Raw genomic sequence first — 24,220 nt, forward strand, 5'->3', positions numbered from 1 at the left:
AACCGTATGAAAAAGTACATCAATTTCAACATACCTCTTGAGGGTTTCTACGATGCCAAATATATTCCCATGAAAAACAGGCCGAGAATGCGACAGATTCAGCGAGCCTGGTGGATTTATGAACTCAACCTTTAATCAAATTTTAATCAGAATAGACGATCGTAACAAGATGAAGAGCGTTTCTGCCAAATATTCCGTCCGTTAATCCTCGTTTCGCTGCATTAGAGCTGCATATTCAAGGTCATAATAGAAACCATCACATCAGAGTACGCGCTGACCAGCTAAATGACAGCAAATAAGACCGTCACAGCACATGCATGTATATTATAATGCATTTCTAAAATGCACCGGGTTATTGGAAAGGGAAAGAAATCAAATCCAGCACTTTAATCCGCGCACACAACTCATATTACACAGATAACATGCATCTGACGGTTTGATTTTTTTTCTTTTTCTTGATTTTTTTCTTGCCGTAGCCTACATGAATCAGACTTTACCTTGTCGGTCACCTTTTGGGATTCTGTAAATAAGACTATTTCTGTTTGTCTCGCCTGGGTTTTGATATGACAGATGAGCTGCCCTTCTGCAGTCGCCTCAACAGCTGATTGACTGCGGCGCATGGCTAATGCACTGTGGGATTATGGGAATTGTAGTTTTTTTTTTTGCTCACTTCATCCATCGAACACATGACGTTGCAAAGCACTAACATGCAAATAACAGTATTTATCAGCCCTTGTTTAGGCTGTAGTCCAAATACATTATGGTCCAAAGTGTTTGTCTTTTAAATTGGCTACTAAATATTAAAATATAAATTATTTATTTTATTAAGTAAATTCATTTAGCCTACCCTTATGCTTAGGAGATATACCTACTACCCGATATAGAGTGTTGTTGAGAAAACAACAAAAACTTTATGTTTTACCTCATAGCTGTTCCTATAGGCCTATTGTGGCTTTTAGCATGGCTAGAATGCTGTATTGAACAAAAAGAAGCCAGAACCAGATCTATTCATTTTAGCCGAATATTAAGCCAGATTTTGTGACACTGACTATGTTTGGACAAAACTACATCAAAAATTATCTTCAAGTGATGAAGGAACACAGTTTGAAACATTCACATGGCCTTTCACATTGTCAGGTTTTTAGCCATAATCTATGTAAGACTGTATCATATACAATATCAAGATAATTAAAAAATAAACACAATAAAAGCATGCAAATCTGATACGTGGCTCCATATTCATCCCTGTCATAATGGACATTTATTTATGAAATTGCCTATATGAAACTAAAATTACAGCTAATAAAAAATAATTTAATATGAAATACAAAAAAATGTTTTGTAATGATGAACTCAATAAAAGAAAAAAGTAAGGATCAAAACACCTCAGCAATACACTTTATAAATGTCCTAATCAAATGCTATATGAAATGGGAAATGAATTAAGCTCTAACAAATAACATTATTATTTTAGATGCTCTTTGCCATGTTAAATAAAATATGAAATCATATAGGCTGTAAATTGTACTGAAATATGCTGACTCTTCTTACCACAGTACGAGGTATTCTGAAGCCAAATATGTATCTTCATGTTGCTCCAGCAGGCGTAGTCCTTCTTGCTCTGGGCAGCCTGCCTCTGCGAGAACATAATTTTTTATATTTTTGGCTACACGAAAGGAAGACTACACGTCCCAGAGTGCATCTGTAGCCTCGCGAGAGTGAAGTTAACGCTCGCACATGCGCGGTGTTGCGTCCGCTCGCGTTTTCTCACGCGTTGTCAATGGAGTCACTGCGTGTTTCTGGAAATACAGACATTTATGAATATTTATTAACAGATCAGTTTGTAATAATTCATTTAAATGGTTTATAACCGGATTCCAGCTGTTGCTTGATATCAGTAAGGTGTTCATATGCGTGTTCAACACGGCGTCACGATTCACTGCGGCCTGACGATTAAATCTCTATTATTAAACTATTATCATAGTCTAGTTTTCAGTCAGTAACGTTAATCAAGTGTGTGGACTCATGTGAATATGGCAGACGAGGGAGCGGTTGTGATGCAGCAGATTGTGGACAGGTGAGTGAAAGAAATAAAATGTAAACAAACGGCTAATGTCACCTATATAAGGAGCCAGTCAGTATAGATACACATATATAGGCTTTTATATAGTTATAATATTCTTAAAGAACAATTATAGTAGCTAATGAGTGATTTCTTACCGGTTTAGAGCGTTATGCTCTTAAATAGAGATGTCTGTTACCGTCTTTAGCGAGGGGGGCGTGACCTTGAATTGGCCTTTTAATTTGGTTTTTATTCAGTCTTACTCCTTTGTTTATAGCATATTGTAGATCCTTAAGTGTTTACCAACCCCTGCTCTAAATATCAATCTGTTACAACCGATTACATATTTGAAGACGATATGTAGAACTGATTTTTATATTCTTTCCAATTTTGACACAATTATAGTAGGCTAATAACTATATTATACTACAGGAACAATATACGTACATGATAATATCCTTATTGACAATAGTTTTTTATGGACAAAATAATATTTGACATAATTGACTAATAAAGACGTAATAATCATTTTGTTGTTATTAATGTGGTCTTGGGCTATGTGTAGATACTAAGCTTAGCATGTTGTTTCTTGAATGGCTGTTAGATAAGAGTAACATTAAATAAGTTATCTTATCTGTGAAATGCTGTTGTTTCCTGTTGAATGTGGCATAAATGCATTTAGTAATGTCATATTTTAAAGTATAAAAAGTGCTTATATTACTTCTTGCATACAAATGTATGTTATTTGAGCTGTTAAGTTGATTAAATTCTCTTTTTAAGCAGTGGGATTACTTCTGGTTATGCATAGATTCAAATCTTGGCTTAGTATTTTTGTCATGTGATTGCAAATGTGGTTTACCAGTTTACATAGTCATTTCAGAAGTTGAAAAAAAATTGTGACATGTCAACACATTTTGACTTCATATCATAATAATATGCTCATTACCATTGTTGTATGTTTTACGATCTGTGGTATGATTGGTTTATTTTCTGAGTTAATCAACAAACACAGCCTTTCTTGTATTGACCCCAGAATATTAATTTAATAGTAAAACAGTCATAAAAAAGTCATAAGACGCTTGATTGCCTGTTTGATCTGACTTGCACACCTGACCAAGTCACTGGATGGTTTTGGAAAATCTCAAAGAAGCTTTTTGCCACATGACTTGTGTGATGTTGATCCTTGAGTATTATGAGATTTTACTTTAATGAAGCCAGCTAAGAGGACAGTGTGCCCTGGCCTAGATAAGTTTATAATGACACTGTTTGTTGTGGTCAGTTTTTACAGATTGACCCTCATGGGTCATAAATATATTGTATATTCCCTATAATTGCAGATTTTCTAATTATAGTAGCATTTTTTGGTAAGTGACGTGGACAAGTTCTCATTTCAGTAATTATGCATTGGGTCACTGCGTGGAGTCGAGCTGTTCGGTGTCCTGACCTTGTCCATGTTTTTCCACTGAGACTGTCCTGTTTGCCTGAGGGCCAGCGCTTGCAAAATCAACTAGAAAATGTGACACACACTCTCTAGCAAATCTGGGCCTCCACTCGACAGCAAGATGCTAGAACCTATTGTTAGTATACTATGCATGCATGCGTGTTTTTATTTTTATTTTTTTTAAATAAATGTATACTTTTATTCAACAAGTAGCCTATGCAGTAAATTATGGAAGCTTGTTTCTGCCATGGAATAATAATAATAAAAAGGTAATCGTGACACAAGTGGACAAATCTGGATTTTTGTTTCTGAGTTGACTTTTTTCTAGGTTTATTTCTAACCTCAGAATTGTGACATTTGCGATTGTGGGTTATAAGTCTGAATTGCGAGATATAAACAATTTCCTTTTATATATATATTTTTTTTTATTAAGTGGCGAAAAGCTTCCATATTGATCACAAGTGTCAGTAAAGACATTTATAATGTTACAAAAGATTTCTAATTCAAATAAATGCTGTTCATTTGAACTTGTTCATCAAAGAAAACGTGTATCACTGTTTCAACAAAACCATTAATCAGCACAATCGATAAAAAAATATTAAAAATAAGCAGCAAATCATCATATTAGAATGATTTCTGAAAATTCATGTGACACTGAAGACTGGAGTAATGATGCTGAAAATTCAGAGGAGTAAATAACATTTGAAGATATATTCAAATAGAAGACAGTTATTTTAAATAGCATTTTTTTTACTGTATTATTGATCAAATAAATGCAGCCTTGGTGAGCACTTCTTACAAAAACATTTAAAAATCGTAGCAAATCTTAGCAACCCCAAACCTTTGAACAGTAGTGTACATTATTGATGTAGTGGAAAGGTGAGTTTTTAACATGTGGTCGTCTCATACTTCTGTTTACATTTCAAGGAAAAGTACATGTAGAGGAAAGTACTGGTCTCTGGACGTGTGTTAGTAAAGTGGATTATTGGCACATTAGGCATATCTGTGTCAGTTGTCATGGTGAAAGCTCTCATCTCTCTCAAATGGATCCTGCATCCTTCTCTAATGTCCGTCACTGAGGCAACAACCTTCACAGGTCTGTGTGAAGCAGATAGCCGTTCAGCTATCATCACACACACACACACACACACACACACACACAGTCTTATCAAGGCCTGCCACCCGCAGCTGCTCTCTCTGCAATGCAGCTCTTCACCGGTTGAAAAGACGGGGTCATGCTTAAATCCTGTCTGACCTTTACGTGGCAGACACTCTATCACCTTCTTTTGTTCTCGTCGGTATTCAGAAAGCTGGCTCCATTTATTTTGGCTGTTTTTAAACCTCACTTTCTCCACCTTATTGTTTTTCCCGGCACAGCTTTGATGTGTTTCCACATCATCATGGATAAAACAGGCTGGTTTTTGCAAAAGTCGTGGAATGATCCAGCATCTTTTGGACCTTATTGGTGTTATGTTTTGTTTGAATGAGATGTGGTTTTGCATGGTGCCTGCTAGGGATGTATTGGTACACAGTAGTCACGGTTCGGTACCTCTGTTTTGGGGTCGCGGTTCGATACGAGTTCTGTACAACAGGAAAAAGCAACAAATCCCCAAGTTTCTGTTCATTTATTTTGAACAGACATTAGTGCAAATTACAGTTTGTTCCACCTAGCGGCATTAAGTCCTCCCTGAGGTAGTTGGTACAGTACAGCCTCCTTTATTAAGCACTAAGCAGTAAACAATGCACTCTTGTAGGTCATATTTTTTTGTAGGGCTGAAAAAAGAAAAAAGTTACTTGATCACAATCAGCTACAAAAATAAGAAGTCTATTGTGTTATAAATGTACAAAATAAATAGAATAATGAAAAATAAAACTTCTATTTCTGCCTAGCTCCGGCGATTGGCACATCTGGATGATGTTGTCTGGTCACTACCCCCCTCATTATAACAGCAGAAACAACTTCAAATACTGTCATTTATGGTCGTACTGAAAATTAAGAAAACAAACATTCTGCCGTCTTCTGTGAAGTCACAACAATGTATCGCGATTCGCGTACATGGTGACAACGTTGTTAAAATGATCCCCTTCGCCTTCACGCTGATCTGCCAAAACGACTAAAAACGCTGTATTCTGCTGCCAGGCCAGTAGTTGGCGATGTCACTTTGTAAAAAATAAATAAAAATGACATGCCTATAGACCGAACACCTAATACGCATGCGCATGACGTCACCGTTTTCACAAATTCACATTTTTGTTGTTTAAACAGAGACAATAGCTTTATCATTTTCAAAAAACTTTCAGCTTGAAACACGTTTTCAAAAGTTTGTTTTCAGACACCCCAAAACTCCATTGTCGTATCAATGAATGGGCTAGCACCCCCCCCCCCTCCCAATTTTGAGCTGAAAATGGTGCTGTGTAAACAGCCCCTAATATACCATGACAGCATTATACTTTGTTTTCCAAGTAATTTCAGTGTAAGTTCCAGTTTAATTTTCCTTGATTACTTTAATTTTTTTTAAATATTTCATTTTTATAAATGCATGTTGTAACATTTTTTTATTAACTTGTTTTATTTGTTAAAAAAAGCACATTTTCAATTATTTTAGTGATTGTTCAAAAAAATAAAATAATTTTTTTACAAAATTACTTGCACATTCATATTGCAGGGATGTTTCCCAAAAGTTTTGTCAGTGCCCCTGAGATTTTAAGTTAATATTTCAATAATTTAACAACACATTCTCATGTTCACGGTTTTCTGATGTTGGTTAATGGTCACTTGACATGTAGGCTAGATAATAAAACATATTGATAAAAAAAAGACTGCATGTTTCATTATTTGAACAATAACTGCTAAAGAATAGTAGTTAGGATTAGTGGTCTGTTAAAATCCTCAACCCTAAGCATGAAAAACAGCAAACAAAAATGTGAATGCTGGCTTTATGCATTTTCTGGGAGTCAAGATTTACAGGATTTTAAACTCCGGCATGAAACGGAAGTTGAGTCTTTTCTTCCCTATTATGACGTAACTGAATGAAATGGCTTCTCAAACAAGAAAATAAAATGTAGGGCAGGATTTTCCATGGGAAATTGATTGGATGGGTTGTTGGATCATTGTGGTTTGCTATTGGTCGATCTGATGTTGTTGCAAGAGGAAAGTTAATTTGATTTAAGAATACGAGGGCACGTCAATTAAAAAAGTAATGATGTGCACAGATACATTTATTAAATACTTCAATATTCCATAAAAAAATAAGAATTTTCTATTTTGATTTCATGGTGACTTTAATATATGTGGCTCTGAAGTTCTCAGTTTTATTTTCTGGGTAATTTCTTGCTTTCCACTGGGATTTTTTGCAGTATTACTCCTGGAATAGTCCCATTTTTAAGAGAAAATTGCTGTCAGGATTTATTTTTTATTGTATTTTAAACATGTCAAATAGAAATATAGTTTTAAGTATGCTGGTAATTCTGTGTGGTGTATGAATTCATGTTTCTCCTGGCTTTATGCATTTGCTGGTGAAACGTGATCTCGTGGATGAGTCTTGTGACTTTGACCACAGGGAAGAGAGAGTGTGTGTTTATGGATCAGCAGTAGGCCGTATATGCCCCCCCCTTCAAGTACAAATATAGACCACAAGTTCAAGATGACTGGTGTTACTGGAAAACAGTGACTGAAGTTACATGAACTCTAATGTAGCTGGTGCTCAACTAGTAAACCAACTGTAAACTAGTCACAATATATATCACATAGTAATTCTGTTTAAAACTGTTGGACTTGAATAATGGTGGACAGTGGTGCACACACACACGCACGTACGTACGTACGTACATACACACACACAGAGAGAGAAAGAGAGAGAGAGAGTAGTGGCAAAAAGTGAGGGCATATTTGTTTTTAATGACCCTACAAGGTTGCTTAAGCAACCAAATTATGAGGAAAACATTTGATCTTTTGTAAATTGTTTAAAACTCATGCAGTTGATAAATAATTTACATTTAAAATTCAGCTGCCAGTCAATAATATTAAGAAATCTGGAAAATATATTGTATATACTGCATTTTACATCCTTCCTCCAGATATAGCATATACAGAGATTCATGTTGCTTACTGTAAAAAAAACAACAACAATATAAAAATGCAGTTATTTACTGTAATCAGAGAATACAGTAAAATTCAGTAAATTAAATTACAGAAATGCTACTGTCTAACTGGCTGGCAACCCTTCTGCCAGTATTTTACTGTAAAATGTACAGGTAATTTTTAACAGTGAAATATGAGAAGAAAAACACTAAATTTGATTGTTATTTATCTGACAAAAAATATTTGGCAAAAAATGGGAATCATATGTTTGCTTCCATGTTCAGTGTAATTATTGTTATTTAAAAGAATTATTATTGTCATTTAAATTAATTTAACTGATATGACATTAATAAAAATGCATTTGGATAAAAGCAGTTATTTGTATGACGGTTTATTCCTAGACACAATGTAATGGTGGCAGCCCTATAGTAAACGGCTTGGATCTCGGCGGCTCCTCTGATGCTCGGCTCTGTCGGTTCCCTGCGTGGAACTTTCTCTTGCTGGCCGTTGGCTGAAAGGTTTTTCAGGTTCCCACAGTCACGTGACCATGGCCCGATGAATAAAGACATTGTGCAGAGGTTTTAATGCCTCTTTAAATGCAGTCTGATCTGTGTAGCAATGAGAACACGCAGGAGAGTTTGTGTTTGTAACACTTGTGAACCGTTGGCCTTCTTTTTGATGCTATTGCTCATACTTATGGTTTGGGGTTTATTGACGAGTTTTGTTCAGCGTTTAAGTAAATTTAGGGCCAGATTTACTAAACAGGGCAGATTAGCATGAGAACGCAATTCCAAAACAGCGCCGATGAGTGAAAAGTTGTGCGCGTGATCTACTGACACATTAAAGACTCAGCCGGATCATGACCAACACAATCTACCAAGAGCAGCGCAAATAGCGTCTGGTTTAAGACATGCTTTTTTGGCGGTAAATAATGGCGCAAACGCCAGTAAATTGACTAGCGCAAACCTTAGTAAATCACTTTACATGATTCATTTAAATAATCTCCTCCCATAAATTTTGCGTCTGAAAGGGAAACTCCTACAAAAGCATTTGCAATAAGATCAGCTGCAAAAATAACCCTGTCTGCGCTTTTTCAGCGCTAATTTTTCACTGCGTGTCTTTAGTAAATCCTGACAGTAAAAGAGGGTTTGCGCTGTTAGTAAATCTGGCCCTTAGTTTTTCCACAAACTGCTTCCACATTACTGGCCAAAGGGAAGCATCTAAACTTTCATAGAATCTTTGCAGTTTTTAAAGCAACATCAGTCAACGGTAGCAAAATTAGCCACTTTATCCATGAAAACTCATCCTGTGTGAAATAGTATCCGGTGTTCAGGATATTTAAACTATTATCAGGGTTATCAGTTCCAGAGACCCCCCTCGCTGTTGTATAGATTGTGTTTCTGTGTGGTGTAACCGGGCTCTTAACATGTAAAGAAAGGTGAGTGGTATCGACTTTCTGACCTCCTGATGGTATCTTATAGACATTAGAGCTATATTCTGCAAGAACTGAAGTAGTAATGAAAATCTAGAGGTCGAGAGTCCTGCTTTCTGGCCATTTGTTCCTGGAATATTCACATGATTTAACAGGAAATGGTCCGGTATATTTGGAGATATTTTAAGCATCATAAACATACACAAACAGCGCTGAAAAGTAATTCCTTCATGTGTCTTCAGTTACAGTGAACAGAATGTGATCATAGTTGTTCAGCTGGACAAAGTCAAAGTTTATTATTTAGCCTTATTATTCTCAAGTTATGTTTGCACGTGCATAAGGTGCTATAATAAATGCATGTTTATGTTATCATAGTAAAAATCGGTTGATCTGAACATAAGTCCGCACTCCTGAAGAACAGGGTTTATGATCTATATTGCATGGCCACAAAATATTGGAGCTGGGAACGACTTTTAACGACTCACTCATTACATGCAAAGTGAGATATTTCAAGCCTTTATTTGTTATAATTTTGATGATTATGGCTTACAGCTTATGAAAACCTTATGAATTTGGGGTTTTCATAAGCTGTAAACCATAATCATCAATATTATAACAAATACAGGCTTGAAATATCTCACTTTGCATGTAATGAGTCTATATAATATATTAGTTTCACCTTTTAAGTTGAATTAGGCTACTAAAATAAATGAACTTTTGATATTCAAATTTTTCGAGTTTCACATGTATATTATTAATATATTTTTATTATTTCATAGTAGTTTATTTATTTGTGTAATGTATTTAATATTTATGTATAATTTATTTAAATTGTTTATTATATTTTGAATATTTTAAAATGTTATGAGTGATTTAATTGTATTTATTTATTTGTGGTTTAAAGCACACTCGTTAATGAAAGAATTATGATGTATCTGTGAATAATTTTTCTTTCACAAAACAGACAAAAATCTCATCATCTTATCATATGTCATACCTTGTGTGTATTTTACTGCGGATAATAACCGGCAGTTTGAAACTTTACCCCCGTTGAGTGAAGGCAAACAAGCTCAAATCAGATTCTGTTTCACAGCACAATTTGTTGTACCTGTTTATTAGCTGATAATCTGGTTGTCTGACCTTGACGGTACACCTTAATGAACACCGTTTGAGTGAGGGGCGACGGCCAGATGTCTTGGGTTTCACGCGGATGATTGTGTTTCTGATGTTTGTCATGATGGAGGCTGGGTTACAGGAACAGGAGAAGCAGAATCTTAAGAAACATGGAGAACCGTCTTTGTGAAGCGCTCCTCTCCTTTCGTCACTTTATTTTTCTTCTAGTCTTTTGTTCTTCATCTAGTTGCTTTCAGGATAGAATCATTCTAGACACAATCTAAAATTATTTTCTAGTTCTGTAATCAGGTACGAAACAGAAATTGTACACTTCTTCCACCCCGTTGCTTGTTTTGTAAATACCAATATTTTATAAGTAAGTATTTTTTGGTAACACTTTACTATAAAGTCTCATTTTTTTATCATTAGTTAAGGCATTAACTAACAATGAACACTGTAATAAATGATCGTGATTTTAACGGTAAAAGACTGTAAAACTGCTACAGTGAAAAACTGTTCATTGGTTAACAGAAAGTTTCCTTACTATATACAGTAAATAACTGATAGATCTAATGGTACATTTAATGTCATTTTACTGTAAAATACCGTTAAATTTACAGTTTTTGCTGTAAATTGACATTCCCACAATTCCCTGCGTGACACTTCACATTTGATGTATTTTTGTTGAAATAACTGTTTCTTCATAGTTTTCTTAGTTTTTTTCTAATCCGTTATGTAGATTAGGGTTTATTTTACATTTAATGTTGTTAAATTAATGTTTATTTTTTATTTTTTGTATTTCATGTGTGTTACCATGATGGTGTTTAATGTTTGTGTGAATGAAACTGTGCAGAGTTTTTTTTTTTTTCAGGGAAGAGCTGCTTGTGATGAGCTTTGATTGATCGTGTGATTCTCATCTCTGCTGTGATTGTTGGTTGTCAGTGTATTGCAATGGTACAAAACAGATATTAATACTTCTTCAATAGGTTGGGTAAATTAATATTATATCAGATAATGAAATACGGTTTATTACTGTGCTTTTTAATTTAAGTCTGTAAAACCTAAAATGTTGCTACCGTATTTTTTAAACAGTAAATTTCTGGCAACCACAGCTGCCAGTATTTTACCGTAAATTTAACAGATTATTAACCTTTGTTAATGTTTTAGTTCACAGTGCATTAATAATGCACATGCATTAACAAACAGATACAACTATTGATCTTAAAAATGTAGTAAATGCGAGATTAACATTAATTAAGATTAATAAATGCTCTGGGATTGTTCATATTATATAACAAATGAAACGTGTTACCAGATTTTTTTTTGTTAAATCAGAACAGAAAGATTTCTCTGTAGATTTTAACATCTGAAAAATGACACGCTGTTAAATTGAGATCAGGTCATAGAAGATGAAGAAAAGGTACATGCAATTACAAATCTAGGCTTTCTTGGGTCTGTGATTGTCATGTGACGGTTACAGGAGGTTCATGATCCCGGTCACCGGAGCAGCTCTTCATCCCTCATGTTTTATTCAAAAAACGGACAGAACGGAAAATCTGGCGTAGGAACCTGAGAGACCTTAGAGTCTCTCTCTCCTCCGACAGCGCAGAAACACTGAGAGATTTGACATGATTATTTACAGGATCGACATTATTATCGTGATGCTGGAACAGTAAAATAAATAATATTGTCTTCTACAGCATCTTTTTGCCTACACTCTTAGAAAAAAAGGGTTTAAAGGTTTTCTTTATAGAAACAATTCTTGACACAATTTTAAAGAACGCTTTATGCCAATAAGGTTCTATATAAGGAGAAATGTTTTCATAATGCTTTCATGTTTAACAGGCTATTTAAATTCTAGGGATAAAGTTAAGCTGTTTAATTCATAAAATCTAATTTAAATAAAAATTTAGTGCAAAAAACTAAATGCATACAATTATCCCATGATGGGAACACCTAAAAGTTTCTATGTGTGAAGCGTCTGACTGAAGCCTTTGATTTCTGTACAGAATCTTTTCATCTAAGAGTGTACTCAGCGATTTGCCGATAATAATCTAAAAATTGAATTAAATAGGCCTCAATTGGTTTTAAAATTGTTTTTCAAAATGTAAAAATTATTTAAAAAAAATAATTGCAATTAAATTATAAATGATGTGAGCTTTTCTCAGCAAAAATGCTCATATGCAATTATGCATGCAATTGTTATAATTTGAGTAATTTATTGGCATATTATGTCATTAATTCACTAAACCCCTAGTAAATAAAACGAGTTTATCCTGAACACATTGGTTTGGAAGCGTTCGGTTGGTGAATGAAAATATATTTTTTCATGATCTGGTTTAATTTGTGCTTAGTGCTGACCCATTTTACTCTGCAGTTTTCTTTTTCCCCCCTTGATACTTTAAAGAGTCGAATTATAAAAATAACTCCTTCAGCTATAGTCTGCTGAGCCTTGATCTTTACACAATAACATGACAAACTTTCTCCTTGCCTTTATGTTTTAATACTTTGCCCTGAATCTCAGTAGAAATGCATAGCAAGCCAAGTGCTGATGTGTGTGTCTTTTTTCCCAGGAGTTGCTGGGTGTGTTTCGCCACAGATGAGGATGACCGTACAGCGGAGTGGGTTCGCCCGTGCCGCTGTCGTGGTTCCACTAAGTGGGTTCATCAGTCGTGTCTTCAGCGCTGGGTTGATGAGAAGCAGAGGGGAAACAGCACCGCACGCGTCGCCTGCCCACAATGCAATGCTGAGTACCTCATCGTGTTCCCTAAGCTTGGTATGACAGCTCTTCAATGCTGAAGTGTCAGTCAGCTCTTAAAAACTGATCTTGGATCAGTGTTTAATATACAGAGGGGATATATGTTCAGGAAACCTGTTGTTTTTGCAATTACTTTTGATGATGTTGTGACACTTTAACATGTTAAAGATTAAATATTTCAATGCAGTTAACCTTCACCCCCGTTCAAAAGTTTGGGGAACGTATGATTTTTTTAAATGATTTTAAAGAAATCTTCTATACTCACCAAGGCTGCATTTATTTGATCAAAAATAGAGTAAAACAGTAATATTGTGAAATTTAACATACCGGTAATCTTTTTTTTAATTTGAATATATAAAAAAAATATATATATATAAAAAATTTTTTCGCCCAATCATTGAATTCGGTCAAATGCAATGATAGGATGTCCTACCTGCCTGTCCACTAGGGCTGTTTTCGACTAAGGATTTTCATAGTCGAATCTGATTCGTTAGATTTTGCCATAGTCGACTGATAGTCGAACCTTTTTTTTTTTTTTTTTTTTTTTTTAGATAGCAGCTAGATTTTTTCCATTTCAAACAAAAGAGCTAAAAAACACATATCACACATATATCATAACATTTCATAAACATAAGGAGCAATATGAGAGAGAAATTTGGTGATCGTTGTTTAGGTAGGCTACATTAAACCACGTAAAGCTTTTTAACGCACATGAGAACCGTGTGGAGTCAACCCACAGCCGCTCCGCAGCCCTGCTGAAAATGTGAAGCAGAAACGCTTAATATCAGATAACGTCCATAATAATTGGACTCCGGGTTCGATTTTTTTTTACCATTTTCAGTGGTTATGAGGAGCAATATGAGAGGGAAATTTGGTAATCGTTGTTTAGGTACATTAAACCACGTAAAGCTTTTTAACGCACATGAGAACCGTGTGGAGTCAACCCACAGCCGCTCCGCAGCCCTGCTGAAAATGTGAAGCAGATTTTTGAATACATTTTTATTTATTTACATTAGTAAGCTACAGGACATCGTCTTTCAAAACATGACCTGCGCGAAAGCGAAAAAATAAATAAAATTGTACCCAGCCCTTCTGAAAATGCGAATGCGTCTCTGTCCCCAGCACATTTCAAACCAAACTGACGCCCATGTATTCGACTATGAGGTTCATAGTCGAATCAGACCTCTCCGAATCGAATCGTCGAATCCTCGACTATTAGAAGTCAGCCCTACTGTCCACATAGGGATTCAACATAGGCATCAGCACGTTCAATAAGGCTAGAGTAGTAGACAGACAGTCACCGAGCGCCACAAACAAACACCAGCCACATTTACAGTTCCTCTAAAACAACAAGCTGTGTTCACGCCATATTGTAACTGTAATTACGAGATGGCAAACCGTGACGTTCTGCAGATTTATGCTTTTCAATGTCAACACTATCAACGCTGAAATTAACTGCAGCAGTCAGGTGGTACAAGTCCGCTCTGGTTGTGTGCGTTCATGTGTTTTGAAGAAGTGTGGCATTAGGGATGGTGGGATATGAGGCTTTGAAAGCTAGCTTGCTATTGCTAGCTTCTCTGAAATTGCCTACTCTACCTTTAATGGCCAAGTTGAAAGTGAAAATATTCAATACATCTTCCCTGCCTTTGCTGGGAATATAATAAACTGTTGACTTTTACATACCACACATAACAAGCTGAATTCTAGACATTTGTGACATGCTTTCATAGACTTTATCAAACTTCATCAAATGTCACTGCAGTAGTTATGAATAGTTGCATATTTTTTTTTTAATACTTAGCAGGTCAATCCTGATTCCAGAGAAATCCTTCTTTTGATATTGGTGACGAGGCTTCGCTTGTGATTCCAGTAATCCGCTGCTCATGAAACGAAATGTCATTTTTCATCCTCTTGTGTTTCATCGCTTATGTAAATTGATCAGGTTAGAGTATAACAGCATTAGTTTCTCTTCACGGTGTGCTAATAATCTTCCTCAGACTGCATCTCCTGAGGGCCAGTCTGTCGTCCTCTCTCGCTCTCCGTCTCTTTCCACAGCGATGGGGTTATTCTGGGATACGGTTGTCAGGGTGACCGTGGCCAGCTGTGAAATTGCTTCAATCATGCTCCCCGTTCAACTTTCAAACTTGAGAAACTAGTGAGGGTTTCCTGTACCGCTGCTCAATCTCAATGGCATATTTTAGATGCTTTGTGAGCTTGCGTTCTGAATCGTCCGAGAAAGACTTGGATATGCTGTGTGAACCGTGAAGTCAGATTCATGAATGAATTCGTGAATCAAAATCTTGAATTTACTGCTTGTTCTGTTCTAAAGCCTAGTGAACTGCTTCACAGTCTACATAGGCAGCATCCCAACTCGCTTTGAGCCTTTCTGAAGGATCATGTGACACTGAAGACTGGAGCAATGATGCTGCAAATTCACAGGAATTGATACAATTTTAAAACATTAAAATAGAAAGCCATAACTTAAAATTGTAAAAAAAATGTTTCACAATGCTTCAGTTATACTGTATTTTGATTCAAATAAACGCAGGCAAAATCTCCCGACCCCCGGTGCAGGAGCAGGATTGGACACTAGAGATTGTGTTGATTTGACGGAAAGAAGATACTGACATGAGGAATGTTTTTTCATGAGGTCTTGTAATGTTGTACAAAGATGAAAATCCTGATGAGGCACATTCAGTTGTCAGCCCGCAGACAAGGACGTCTTTTCACATCAGACTGACGGGAAACTGCGTCCACACATTACCTGCAGAACTTCACAAACACTCTCATTCCTTCCATAGGACGCATTGTGTTCATGTTCCGGATTTGATATTGAGGTTATAATAATGCGTGATGTCTTGGTGGATGCAGTACTCCATTGAACCCATAGAGTTATTTAATGTATAAAGCCTTCAGACCTCCAAGTGATTTACATTTCAATTGATTTCCTTTTCTCTTTGTGGAATCAGTTATTTAGTTTTTTTATATATGATTCCACATGTCCACACATGCATCTGTCCTGCTCTACTCAATGATGAAGACAGTTGGGCCGTTTCGAAGCCTAGTGAGCGGTCTACTCTCTATATGATGTGATGTCTATACACTGCTGTATAGTAGGTACTACATTTGGTTTGAGACTTTTTACAACTGTTAAAAAAAGGATGTTCTAAGTATGTTCTCTGAATTCGGCCTAAATGATTGTAACTTAATCTTAAAGGCGGCATAATTTAGTAGTTGTGCATGTGCCTTTGTGTTATATTTTACATGCTTTTATTTATGATGCCTTTAAATGCTCCCTAGGTAGGTCACTATGGTTTGAAACTGAGTCTTTTTAGAGATTGGTATTATGCAATTGCTTTTCTGAGCAAAGTGGCAGATATGAAGATGATGAAAGAACATCTGTCTTTCTCAAATATAATACTCCTGATTAGCTTTCAAGATGTTCTTCAGAGCAGTGCAGCTTGAGATGACATCACACTGAAGTTGTTTTACGCAGCTTGGCATCGGAGAGGGTTTGCAGGGAACAGAAAGTCCTTGTTCCTCAGCAGATCTTTGGCAGAGCTGCTCAGCTGGTGTGAAACCAGGAGACTGCAGATGTATTCCTGCTAAGTGGAGTTTGGTTTTAATGATCTTAATAACGGAATCTGTGGCCGGCAGCAGAAATCGCCTGAATGTTTCCTGTTGCCAGTAGACATTAGGTTGTCACTGCAGTCCCAGAGAGAAAGTCAACCAGATTCCGGCGCTGTCATCAGAATATTCCATATTCATATTCTTGAGAGGGGTCAAGTGATCTACACACACACACACACACACACACCAGAAAGTGTGTGTCTGCACTGCATTTGAGAGCTGAATTAATATACGTTGAAGGCTTATTTACACATAGAAACTTCTCACAACCTTTACACAAACTTTTTGGTCAGATGACGAATTAGTTCTTTGGTTTTGTACTAAAGACAATCGGCCCATAAGTTTTCTCAGGCCTAAATATGAGATAACATAATATATATATATCGTTTAATTATTTAGTTTGATAAAGATTGCCCTGATATATATATATATATATATATAATGATACTATTAGTATGATAAATCTGTATCATACTAATTAAAATAAGTTTTTTTTTTTTACTGCAATTCAGTACTTTGCTAAAGGTAAAATGAATTTAAATTGTGCGTAATTGTTATAAAATAAAAGAATACAACTCTTAATTTTCTCTATGCAAAAATAAATGTATTTTCTTTAAATTTTTCTGGTAAAATCTGAACATTCTTGAGATGTTTCACATTAAACTCTTTCTTTTAAGTTCTTTAGTTGGTAGAGCTGTGGTGTCATGTACAGCACTGGATTCGAATGCTCGTGTTTGATAAATGTTAAGTGGAAGTGAAAATGAAGTCATGATTCAGCAGAGAAATGAGGAAATGAATGTCCTCTTCAGTCTCCAGAGAGTCGTCCTAGACATCTCCTGCGGTGGAGAGGGTATTTATAGGTTGAGAGGAAAGCAGGTTGTAGGTCAGTAAATATTGCATGATTTCATTTCCACTTTGAGTATTTCCTCGTTCCTTTTTAGGACTGTTTCATAAAGCATAGGTCATTGAGACTCGTGTGCTTTGGAGTGGTTGTAAAACTTTATTCATGAGTCATGTAGGAGTTAATCATCATTGGTCTCGCATGGAACGAAAGATAAAGTTATTATCACTCCTATCAACTTTGGTTGAATAATCATGACACAGTCAGGCTCAGGTCGAGTGATGTTTCACATCAGAATAGCAGCTTCTGCCCCCTGCTGGAGAGACGGAAACCAGAGTCACTCCTCCTTTCATTTCTGGACTCATCCCTCTCTTCATCCTCCTGTGATAGTCACATGATTCTGACCTCGATATCAACTTATTTTTCACATTTAGTCTCCCTCTTGTTTTGTGTGTGTGTGTGTGTGTGTGTGTGTGTGTGTGTATACACAGTGTATATATATATATATATATATATATATATATATATATATATATATATATATATATATATATATATACACTGTGCATTTATTTTATCAAAAAACATTAAAAAACATAATATTTTGAAATATTAAATTTTTAAAAGAACTGTTTTCTATTATAATATTTTTTTATGTAATTCTTGTGATGGTAAAGCTGAATTTTCAGGATCATTACTCCAGTCTTCAGTGTTACATGATCCTTCGGAAATCATTTTAATATGCTTATTTGCTGCTCAAAAAACATTTTTAACAAACGTCTTTGTGGAAACTGATGCTTTTTTTTCAGAATAAATATATAGGTCTAATTAATAGAAAGGTCAAAAGAGCAGAATTTATTTGAAATGGAAATCTGTTGTAACATTGTAAATGTCTTTACTGTCACTGTTGATCAATTTCATGCTTATTTTTTGAGATATCAACCTAAAATTTGAAACACAACTTGATCAGATGTTTGGCTTTTTTTTAGACTCCACCAGTTTTTGAAAATATATATTTTATATAAAATATGAATAATGCAATTTTTAACATTGTAAATGTCTTTACTGTCACAGTTGATCAATTTCATGCATCCTTGCTAAAAAAATAAAACTAAAATTCACTGACCCCAAACTTATGATTGGTGGTATATCTGTAGTTATAAACTGATATTCAGCTAATATAAGGTTCACAGAAGTTTATTCAGTTATCATGGGAAAATATTATCATTGTGTATATCAGTAATATCAGTATTGTATAGGCCGCCGAATTTCAAGATATCACCATTAGCCATTAAAAAGCCCATTTCATACCAGAAGAGCATGTTCAAATTTTTTTATTTATTAAGTTATGCAATTTTCAAAAAAAAAAAATCAACTAATTTCAGTTTAATGCAATTTAAGTTGAAATGACTTCAACATCCAAGTTGATTGTACTTAAAAATGAAGGCAGGTATTTTTGTGTGTCCAGGGCCGGTGGTGTATGTGCTGGATCTGGCAGACCGGTTGATCTCGAAGGCCTGCCCGTTCGCTGCCGCTGGAATCATGGTGGGATCCATCTACTGGACGGCCGTGACATACGGGGCTGTGACTGTCATGCAGGTGAGGCGGCACTCACAGCTCAACTGATCTCACGAGCATTATTTGATTCTAAACAATCTATCTGTTCATCTCTCAGGTTGTGGGTCATAAGGAAGGTCTGGATGTGATGGAACGGGCCGATCCTCTCTTCTTGTTGATCGGCCTGCCCACCATCCCAGTTATGCTTATTCTGGGGAAGATGATTCGCTGGGAAGATTACGTGCTCCGCATCTGGAGGAAATACTCCAATAAGCTTCAGATCCTCAACAGTATCTTTCCAGGTCAGTGGTGACTAGGGTTGTTATTTTCAACTAAACCTATGAAAACATTTTTGTTAATTGAAATAACAAAAGAAAAAGTTGAGGCAACATTTACATTTTTTTTTGTTTAATTAGTTTAAAACAAATGAAGAAAAAAAATTAATGGAAATGAACTAAACCTGAAATAAAGATAAATAAAACCTAAATAATAATAATGAAAAAAGACAAAAACACATAATTAAAAAAAATTCAACTAAAATTAAGGTGAAAACTAAAATGAAAAAAAAAAGAATTCAAAATATTAATAAAAAATATAATAATATAAAAATCTGTGCCTATATTACATAATGTTGGACATTCTGTCCACATACACATGTATTTAATTATCTTTTGAATGCAATTATTATGTTTATTATGTAATAATTATATGCATTATATTATTTAAATATATATGGTATAATATTTTAAATGCATATTCAGTGTTTAGTTTTAGGTTATAGACATTTCCTAATTTACATTTCCTGACCTACGATTTCTGTCTACATCTTTTCTGCCATTCTTTTTTTCTACCAACAGAAACAAATATAAACAATTCTATTGTCTTAATGGAAAAGTTAATTTTTTAACACTGATACAAAATGTATTGATTGCAAATTAAGTGTAAATAAACACTTATTTTACACAATATTAACTCAAAATTCAATATTCGAAACCAGTTTAAACTGTCAGTATAATTTTAAAACGACACAATCAAAAACTAAACTAGCTGATATTTCTGTTTATCAACTTGCAGGGGCTAAAATGAACACTGCAAATGCCAAATGCAAGTAAAAATCTGAGTATATAAAATGGTGTCAATCACCAGTTGGCCTGTAACATTTTTTATGAATTCTAATAATGCAGTGTTATGAGAACATGTACGTGAACAAACATTTAGTTTGTTGGCTCGAGTTTGTTGGCTACAACTGCCTCGAGACAGTTTACGGGCCAGCGCTGCATCGTCTCGAAAGTTTGAGCTTTGCCAATTTAAATATTCAAGCACAAGAAGCCGCGAAAGGGAACTCAATCCGCCCTGTGTGGAAAGTTTTCTGTGCAGACACATAATGAATTGAGTTCTCTTTCTTTTCTTCTTGCGCTTCAACGGACAAATTCACACAAAATCGGTATAATTTACTAGTATCTTAGTGAACATAGTCAGTCATGGTTTAAGTGAACGTAAATAGTAGATAAAGACAACGCATGTGTATCAGTATCAGTATTGGACCAGCGCATTAGTCTTAAAGTGACAGCAGCCTAATATTCCTGCTGCTATCTGTGTTTGCAATGTTAGTCAAACAACAAAAGACAAAGAAAAAATCATCAATGCTCTTGACTGAATAACTTTTGTAAATTCAATAAGGATTAAACAATGTTTATTTATACAGTGAAGCCTATCTGGTGTCATTTTACATTTGATTATGTCTCTACCTGAAAACTACTGTTACTTGTCTCTATTGATGTTCTTAATTCCCTAGTAGTTTTAGCTGTGGGATTGGCAGGTGTGGCAAGTTTTAGTCAGTTTTAGGGCCTGTTTACTTCTATTGCTTACTACAAGATTTTGTGAAGTTGTCACCAACAATGTTGTGTCATGCGCAGGTATCGGCTGCCCAGTGCCCAGGATCCCGGCAGAGGCCAGTCCGCTGGCCGATCACGTGTCAGCCACGCGGATCCTGTGCGGAGCGCTCGTGTTCCCCACCATCGCCACCATCGTGGGTAAACTGATGTTCAGCAGCGTCAACTCAAATCTTCAGAGGACCATTCTGGTACGAGGAATATGGTGGAAAACTGTGGGCCAGATTTACGAAACAGGGCAGATTAGCATGAGATTAGCATTTTCCCCAAAACAGCGCAGATGGGAGTGGAAAGTTCTGCGCGTGTGATCTACTGACGACACTCAAATGATAGAACACATTAGCAGCCGGATCATTTCCATAATGACCAACACAATATACCAAGAGCAGCACGAGTTAGCGTGTTTTTGCCGATTTATAATGTAAATTGAGTAGTGCAAACTCATTTAAATACTCTCCTCCCATACATTTTGCGTCTGAAAGGGAAACTCCTACAAATGCATTTGCAATCAGATCAGCCGCAAAATCAACCCTGTCCGTGCTTTTTCTGCACAAATTTTTCACTGCGTGTCTTTAGTAGGTCCTAAATAGTTGTTTTTTAACGGCAAAAGAGAGTTTGCACAGGCGCAAGTAAGTAGTTAGTAAATCTGGCCCCAAGTCTATGATATGTGCACATGTAGCCTCATACTGATGACCTTTATCTCTCTGTCTCTCAGGGTGGCATTGCGTTTGTGGCGATTAAAGGGGCGTTTAAGGTCTATTTCAAGCAGCAGCAGTATCTCCGACAGGCTCATCGCAAGATCCTCAATTTCCCCGAGCTGGAAGAGGCCTGAGCTCATCAACCGATTCCATCCACCGCCATTCTGATTTCACGCAGCTTTAAGAGACACTACCGCGCCGCCACACCACTGGACATTTTTTTACAGACGCTGGATTTGGTTTTCTTTTCCCTGTGAATGTGACTATTCTGTTTGGAGTTTGAACAGCGATTCAGCTTTATTTCAATCGACATAATCAGACCGAGGAGACGTGTGTTACTTATTTTATGGGCTTTGACCTTTTAAGAAAGAGACTGAGGAAAAAATAAATATTGAAAGAACGTTTTATATTAATAAGTGATTGTTTTATATTGAATTTGAAATGTTCGGGTGAATCCACATCTTTCTGAAGCTTTAAAGTATGCAAACGACAACATGCCGTTTCACGCGAAGCACATTTGCTGATTCCTCCTCCACTAATTAGCCTAACAAATGGAATATTAAACATTAAAAGGAAACATAAATATCTAAATCAGTTTATAATGAGCTCATAAAATAACCTTTAATATGTGGTGGTTCATCTCAGATAAAGAAATTTACCCATTTCACCCAAAAATAAAATATATTTTGCTTCGAATTTTTTTGTTGTTTCAATATGAATTAGATTATGTATCATATAGGCTACTACTATATAAATTACAAATGTCTTTTTTTGAAATATTTCACAAATCAAGAAAACTGCAAAAAATCCTAACAATAGTCTTTTTGAAATAACATTTTTATGCTGATTTTGGGGATAAAATATGACCCTGACAGCTTTTGGGAAATTCATTGTCTTGCCTGCCTTCACATAATTTGATCGGCCGGTCATCTTTATTTTCCATCTTTGTAGTGTTGATGTCTGAGTTTCAGGGAGTCACTTTTATAATTCAGAAATCATGTGATAATTTGATTTAGTCTGTTAAGAGCCTTGCAGAAACTAAGAATCCAGTCTGAGTGTTTGGTCCTTGATCGATTACTCTATTAAAACATTATGGTAACCGGATGCCTCATAACTGCAGTTAATAAACATGTTTCATAATAGATAAATGGCCTCTGGTAGAACAGTGAACTTTTAAGAGTAATAGTGGCCTTTTTGTTACACCACGACATTATGTGTGTCTTAAAGGTCACATGGTCCAGATGGACAAGTGTATTTGGTGAACATGCCAATTTTTTTCTGTATAATTTTGTTTGATGACTTCTGATTCAAGAAGCGCATCTGGGAGAAAATGGTATATAAATACAGTGCAGTAATGGCATACTGAGCAACGGTACACTACAGTGTGAATTTATTAAACATCATCTAGTGTTTTATTTGAAAAAGCTTGTGTAATTAAAGGTGCAGTAAGCGATTTCTGAGAAACACTTGATATTTGAAATCAACCCAAACAAACACACCCCTCATTTTCTCTTTTGTAATGTCTCTCAGCCATCTCTCTTTCTACAGTCTTTCCTCTTGCTCACTCTCTCTCCTCCCCCATCATGAGTGGACACGCCCCCAACTGCTGATTGGCTACAAGTGTGTTGTGGTGCTCGGTTTGATCCACTTTCAACAGCGTTTCCCAGATATCGCTTACTGTACCTTTAACGCCGCTTTACTCCTAATTAGCTGTCCGAATATTATTTGTCCATAGAGCTAAAGCACATCATTACAGCTTCTCGATGATAGACGTTACACTGAAAGAACATGCTTAATGTTGACGTAGTTGCTATAAATAGTTTATCTACACCAACTGCAAGAGTTATTCTGTTGCCTAAATATGATTTTAAATTCTCACCTTCTTTTCAGCATTTAGTTGTGCTGTATAATTTCCATGGCACAATAATGTCTCCTGTTGTACAGATGAAGCATAATGCCAAATACAGAAAATGTATGTTGTATAAATGGATGAGTTGTACAGATACGGCTTCTGGATTTATAGTTTCTAGTTGATTTATGTAAATAAATGTATTTTTCCAATGCTTGACTGTGTGTTGGGCAGTTTTAAGTTTTTAACTTGGACTAAAAACCAGGAGGATTTGAAATGCATGTCTCTTAGCTTTGCGATCAATTACTAATGTACTCCTAAAATCTTTAGCATCAAGATGCAGAATTGCTACTCGTCCCTGTAGTATTATTTTTCAGATAATCAGACCTGCCTCATTGGTTGATCTATGTTCTTATGCACAGCCCAGTCAGATCCCTCAAGCTAATGGGTTTTAATGTGTGTTGATGCTTTCGGAACAGAACACATGCTTTATCTTTATGGAGGCAATATGTAAAAAAAATAAAAATAATTATTGAGAGCAGGAACCCATTTGAAATACTGAAATATTTACTCACTATATGAAATAATATCCAATATAGTACAATATTATATAATATTTTACACAATACAACCACTACTTATTTAATCTACTATTATAAAAAAACATTAAAATATTGATTTGCTTATGCATATCCAATACGCATTTAAATACAATGAAAATACAGTATTTAAGTAACTTAAAAATATATATTTTTCACATATTTGACTTTTGCAGCTCCTCTCTGAAAAACACTGTTCTCTGATTGGTCGACTGAACCAGTGTGTTGTGATTGGTCAACCGTTTTGAAAATGCCACGGCTCTTACC

General features: G+C 35.6%; 2 protein-coding genes across 8 annotated transcripts in view; one reads left to right on the forward strand and one right to left on the reverse strand.

Moving 5' to 3' along the window:
* Positions 1-1,665, reverse strand: part of cpeb3 (cytoplasmic polyadenylation element binding protein 3) — a 31,538-nt gene extending 29,873 nt beyond the window's left edge. For 4 of the 7 annotated variants that reach the window (XM_079634805.1, XM_079634804.1, XM_079634803.1 and 1 more), the window contains exon 1: positions 1,552-1,665. In XM_079634805.1, the coding sequence (XP_079490931.1) occupies positions 1,552-1,648 (97 nt within the window). In that variant the 5' untranslated portion in view covers positions 1,649-1,665. Of the gene's footprint in view, positions 1-34; positions 173-497; positions 643-1,551 lie in introns of those variants that run through there. The other 3 variants (XM_079634808.1, XM_079634806.1, XM_079634807.1) reach the window with 3 other exon arrangements.
* A 19-nt stretch (positions 1,666-1,684) lies between these two features.
* marchf5 (membrane-associated ring finger (C3HC4) 5) lies at positions 1,685-23,571 on the forward strand. The gene is made up of 6 exons (XM_079634809.1): positions 1,685-2,077; positions 12,703-12,905; positions 18,827-18,957; positions 19,034-19,217; positions 20,832-20,998; positions 21,523-23,571. Exons 1-6 carry the CDS (start codon positions 2,034-2,036, stop codon positions 21,637-21,639), a joined length of 846 nt encoding a protein of 281 aa, XP_079490935.1. The 5' UTR covers positions 1,685-2,033; the 3' UTR covers positions 21,640-23,571.
* The last annotated feature ends 649 nt before the right edge of the window (positions 23,572-24,220 follow it).

This window comes from Phoxinus phoxinus, assembly GCF_949152265.1.
Source record: "Phoxinus phoxinus genome assembly, chromosome: 14".
NCBI lineage: Eukaryota > Metazoa > Chordata > Actinopteri > Cypriniformes > Leuciscidae > Phoxinus > Phoxinus phoxinus.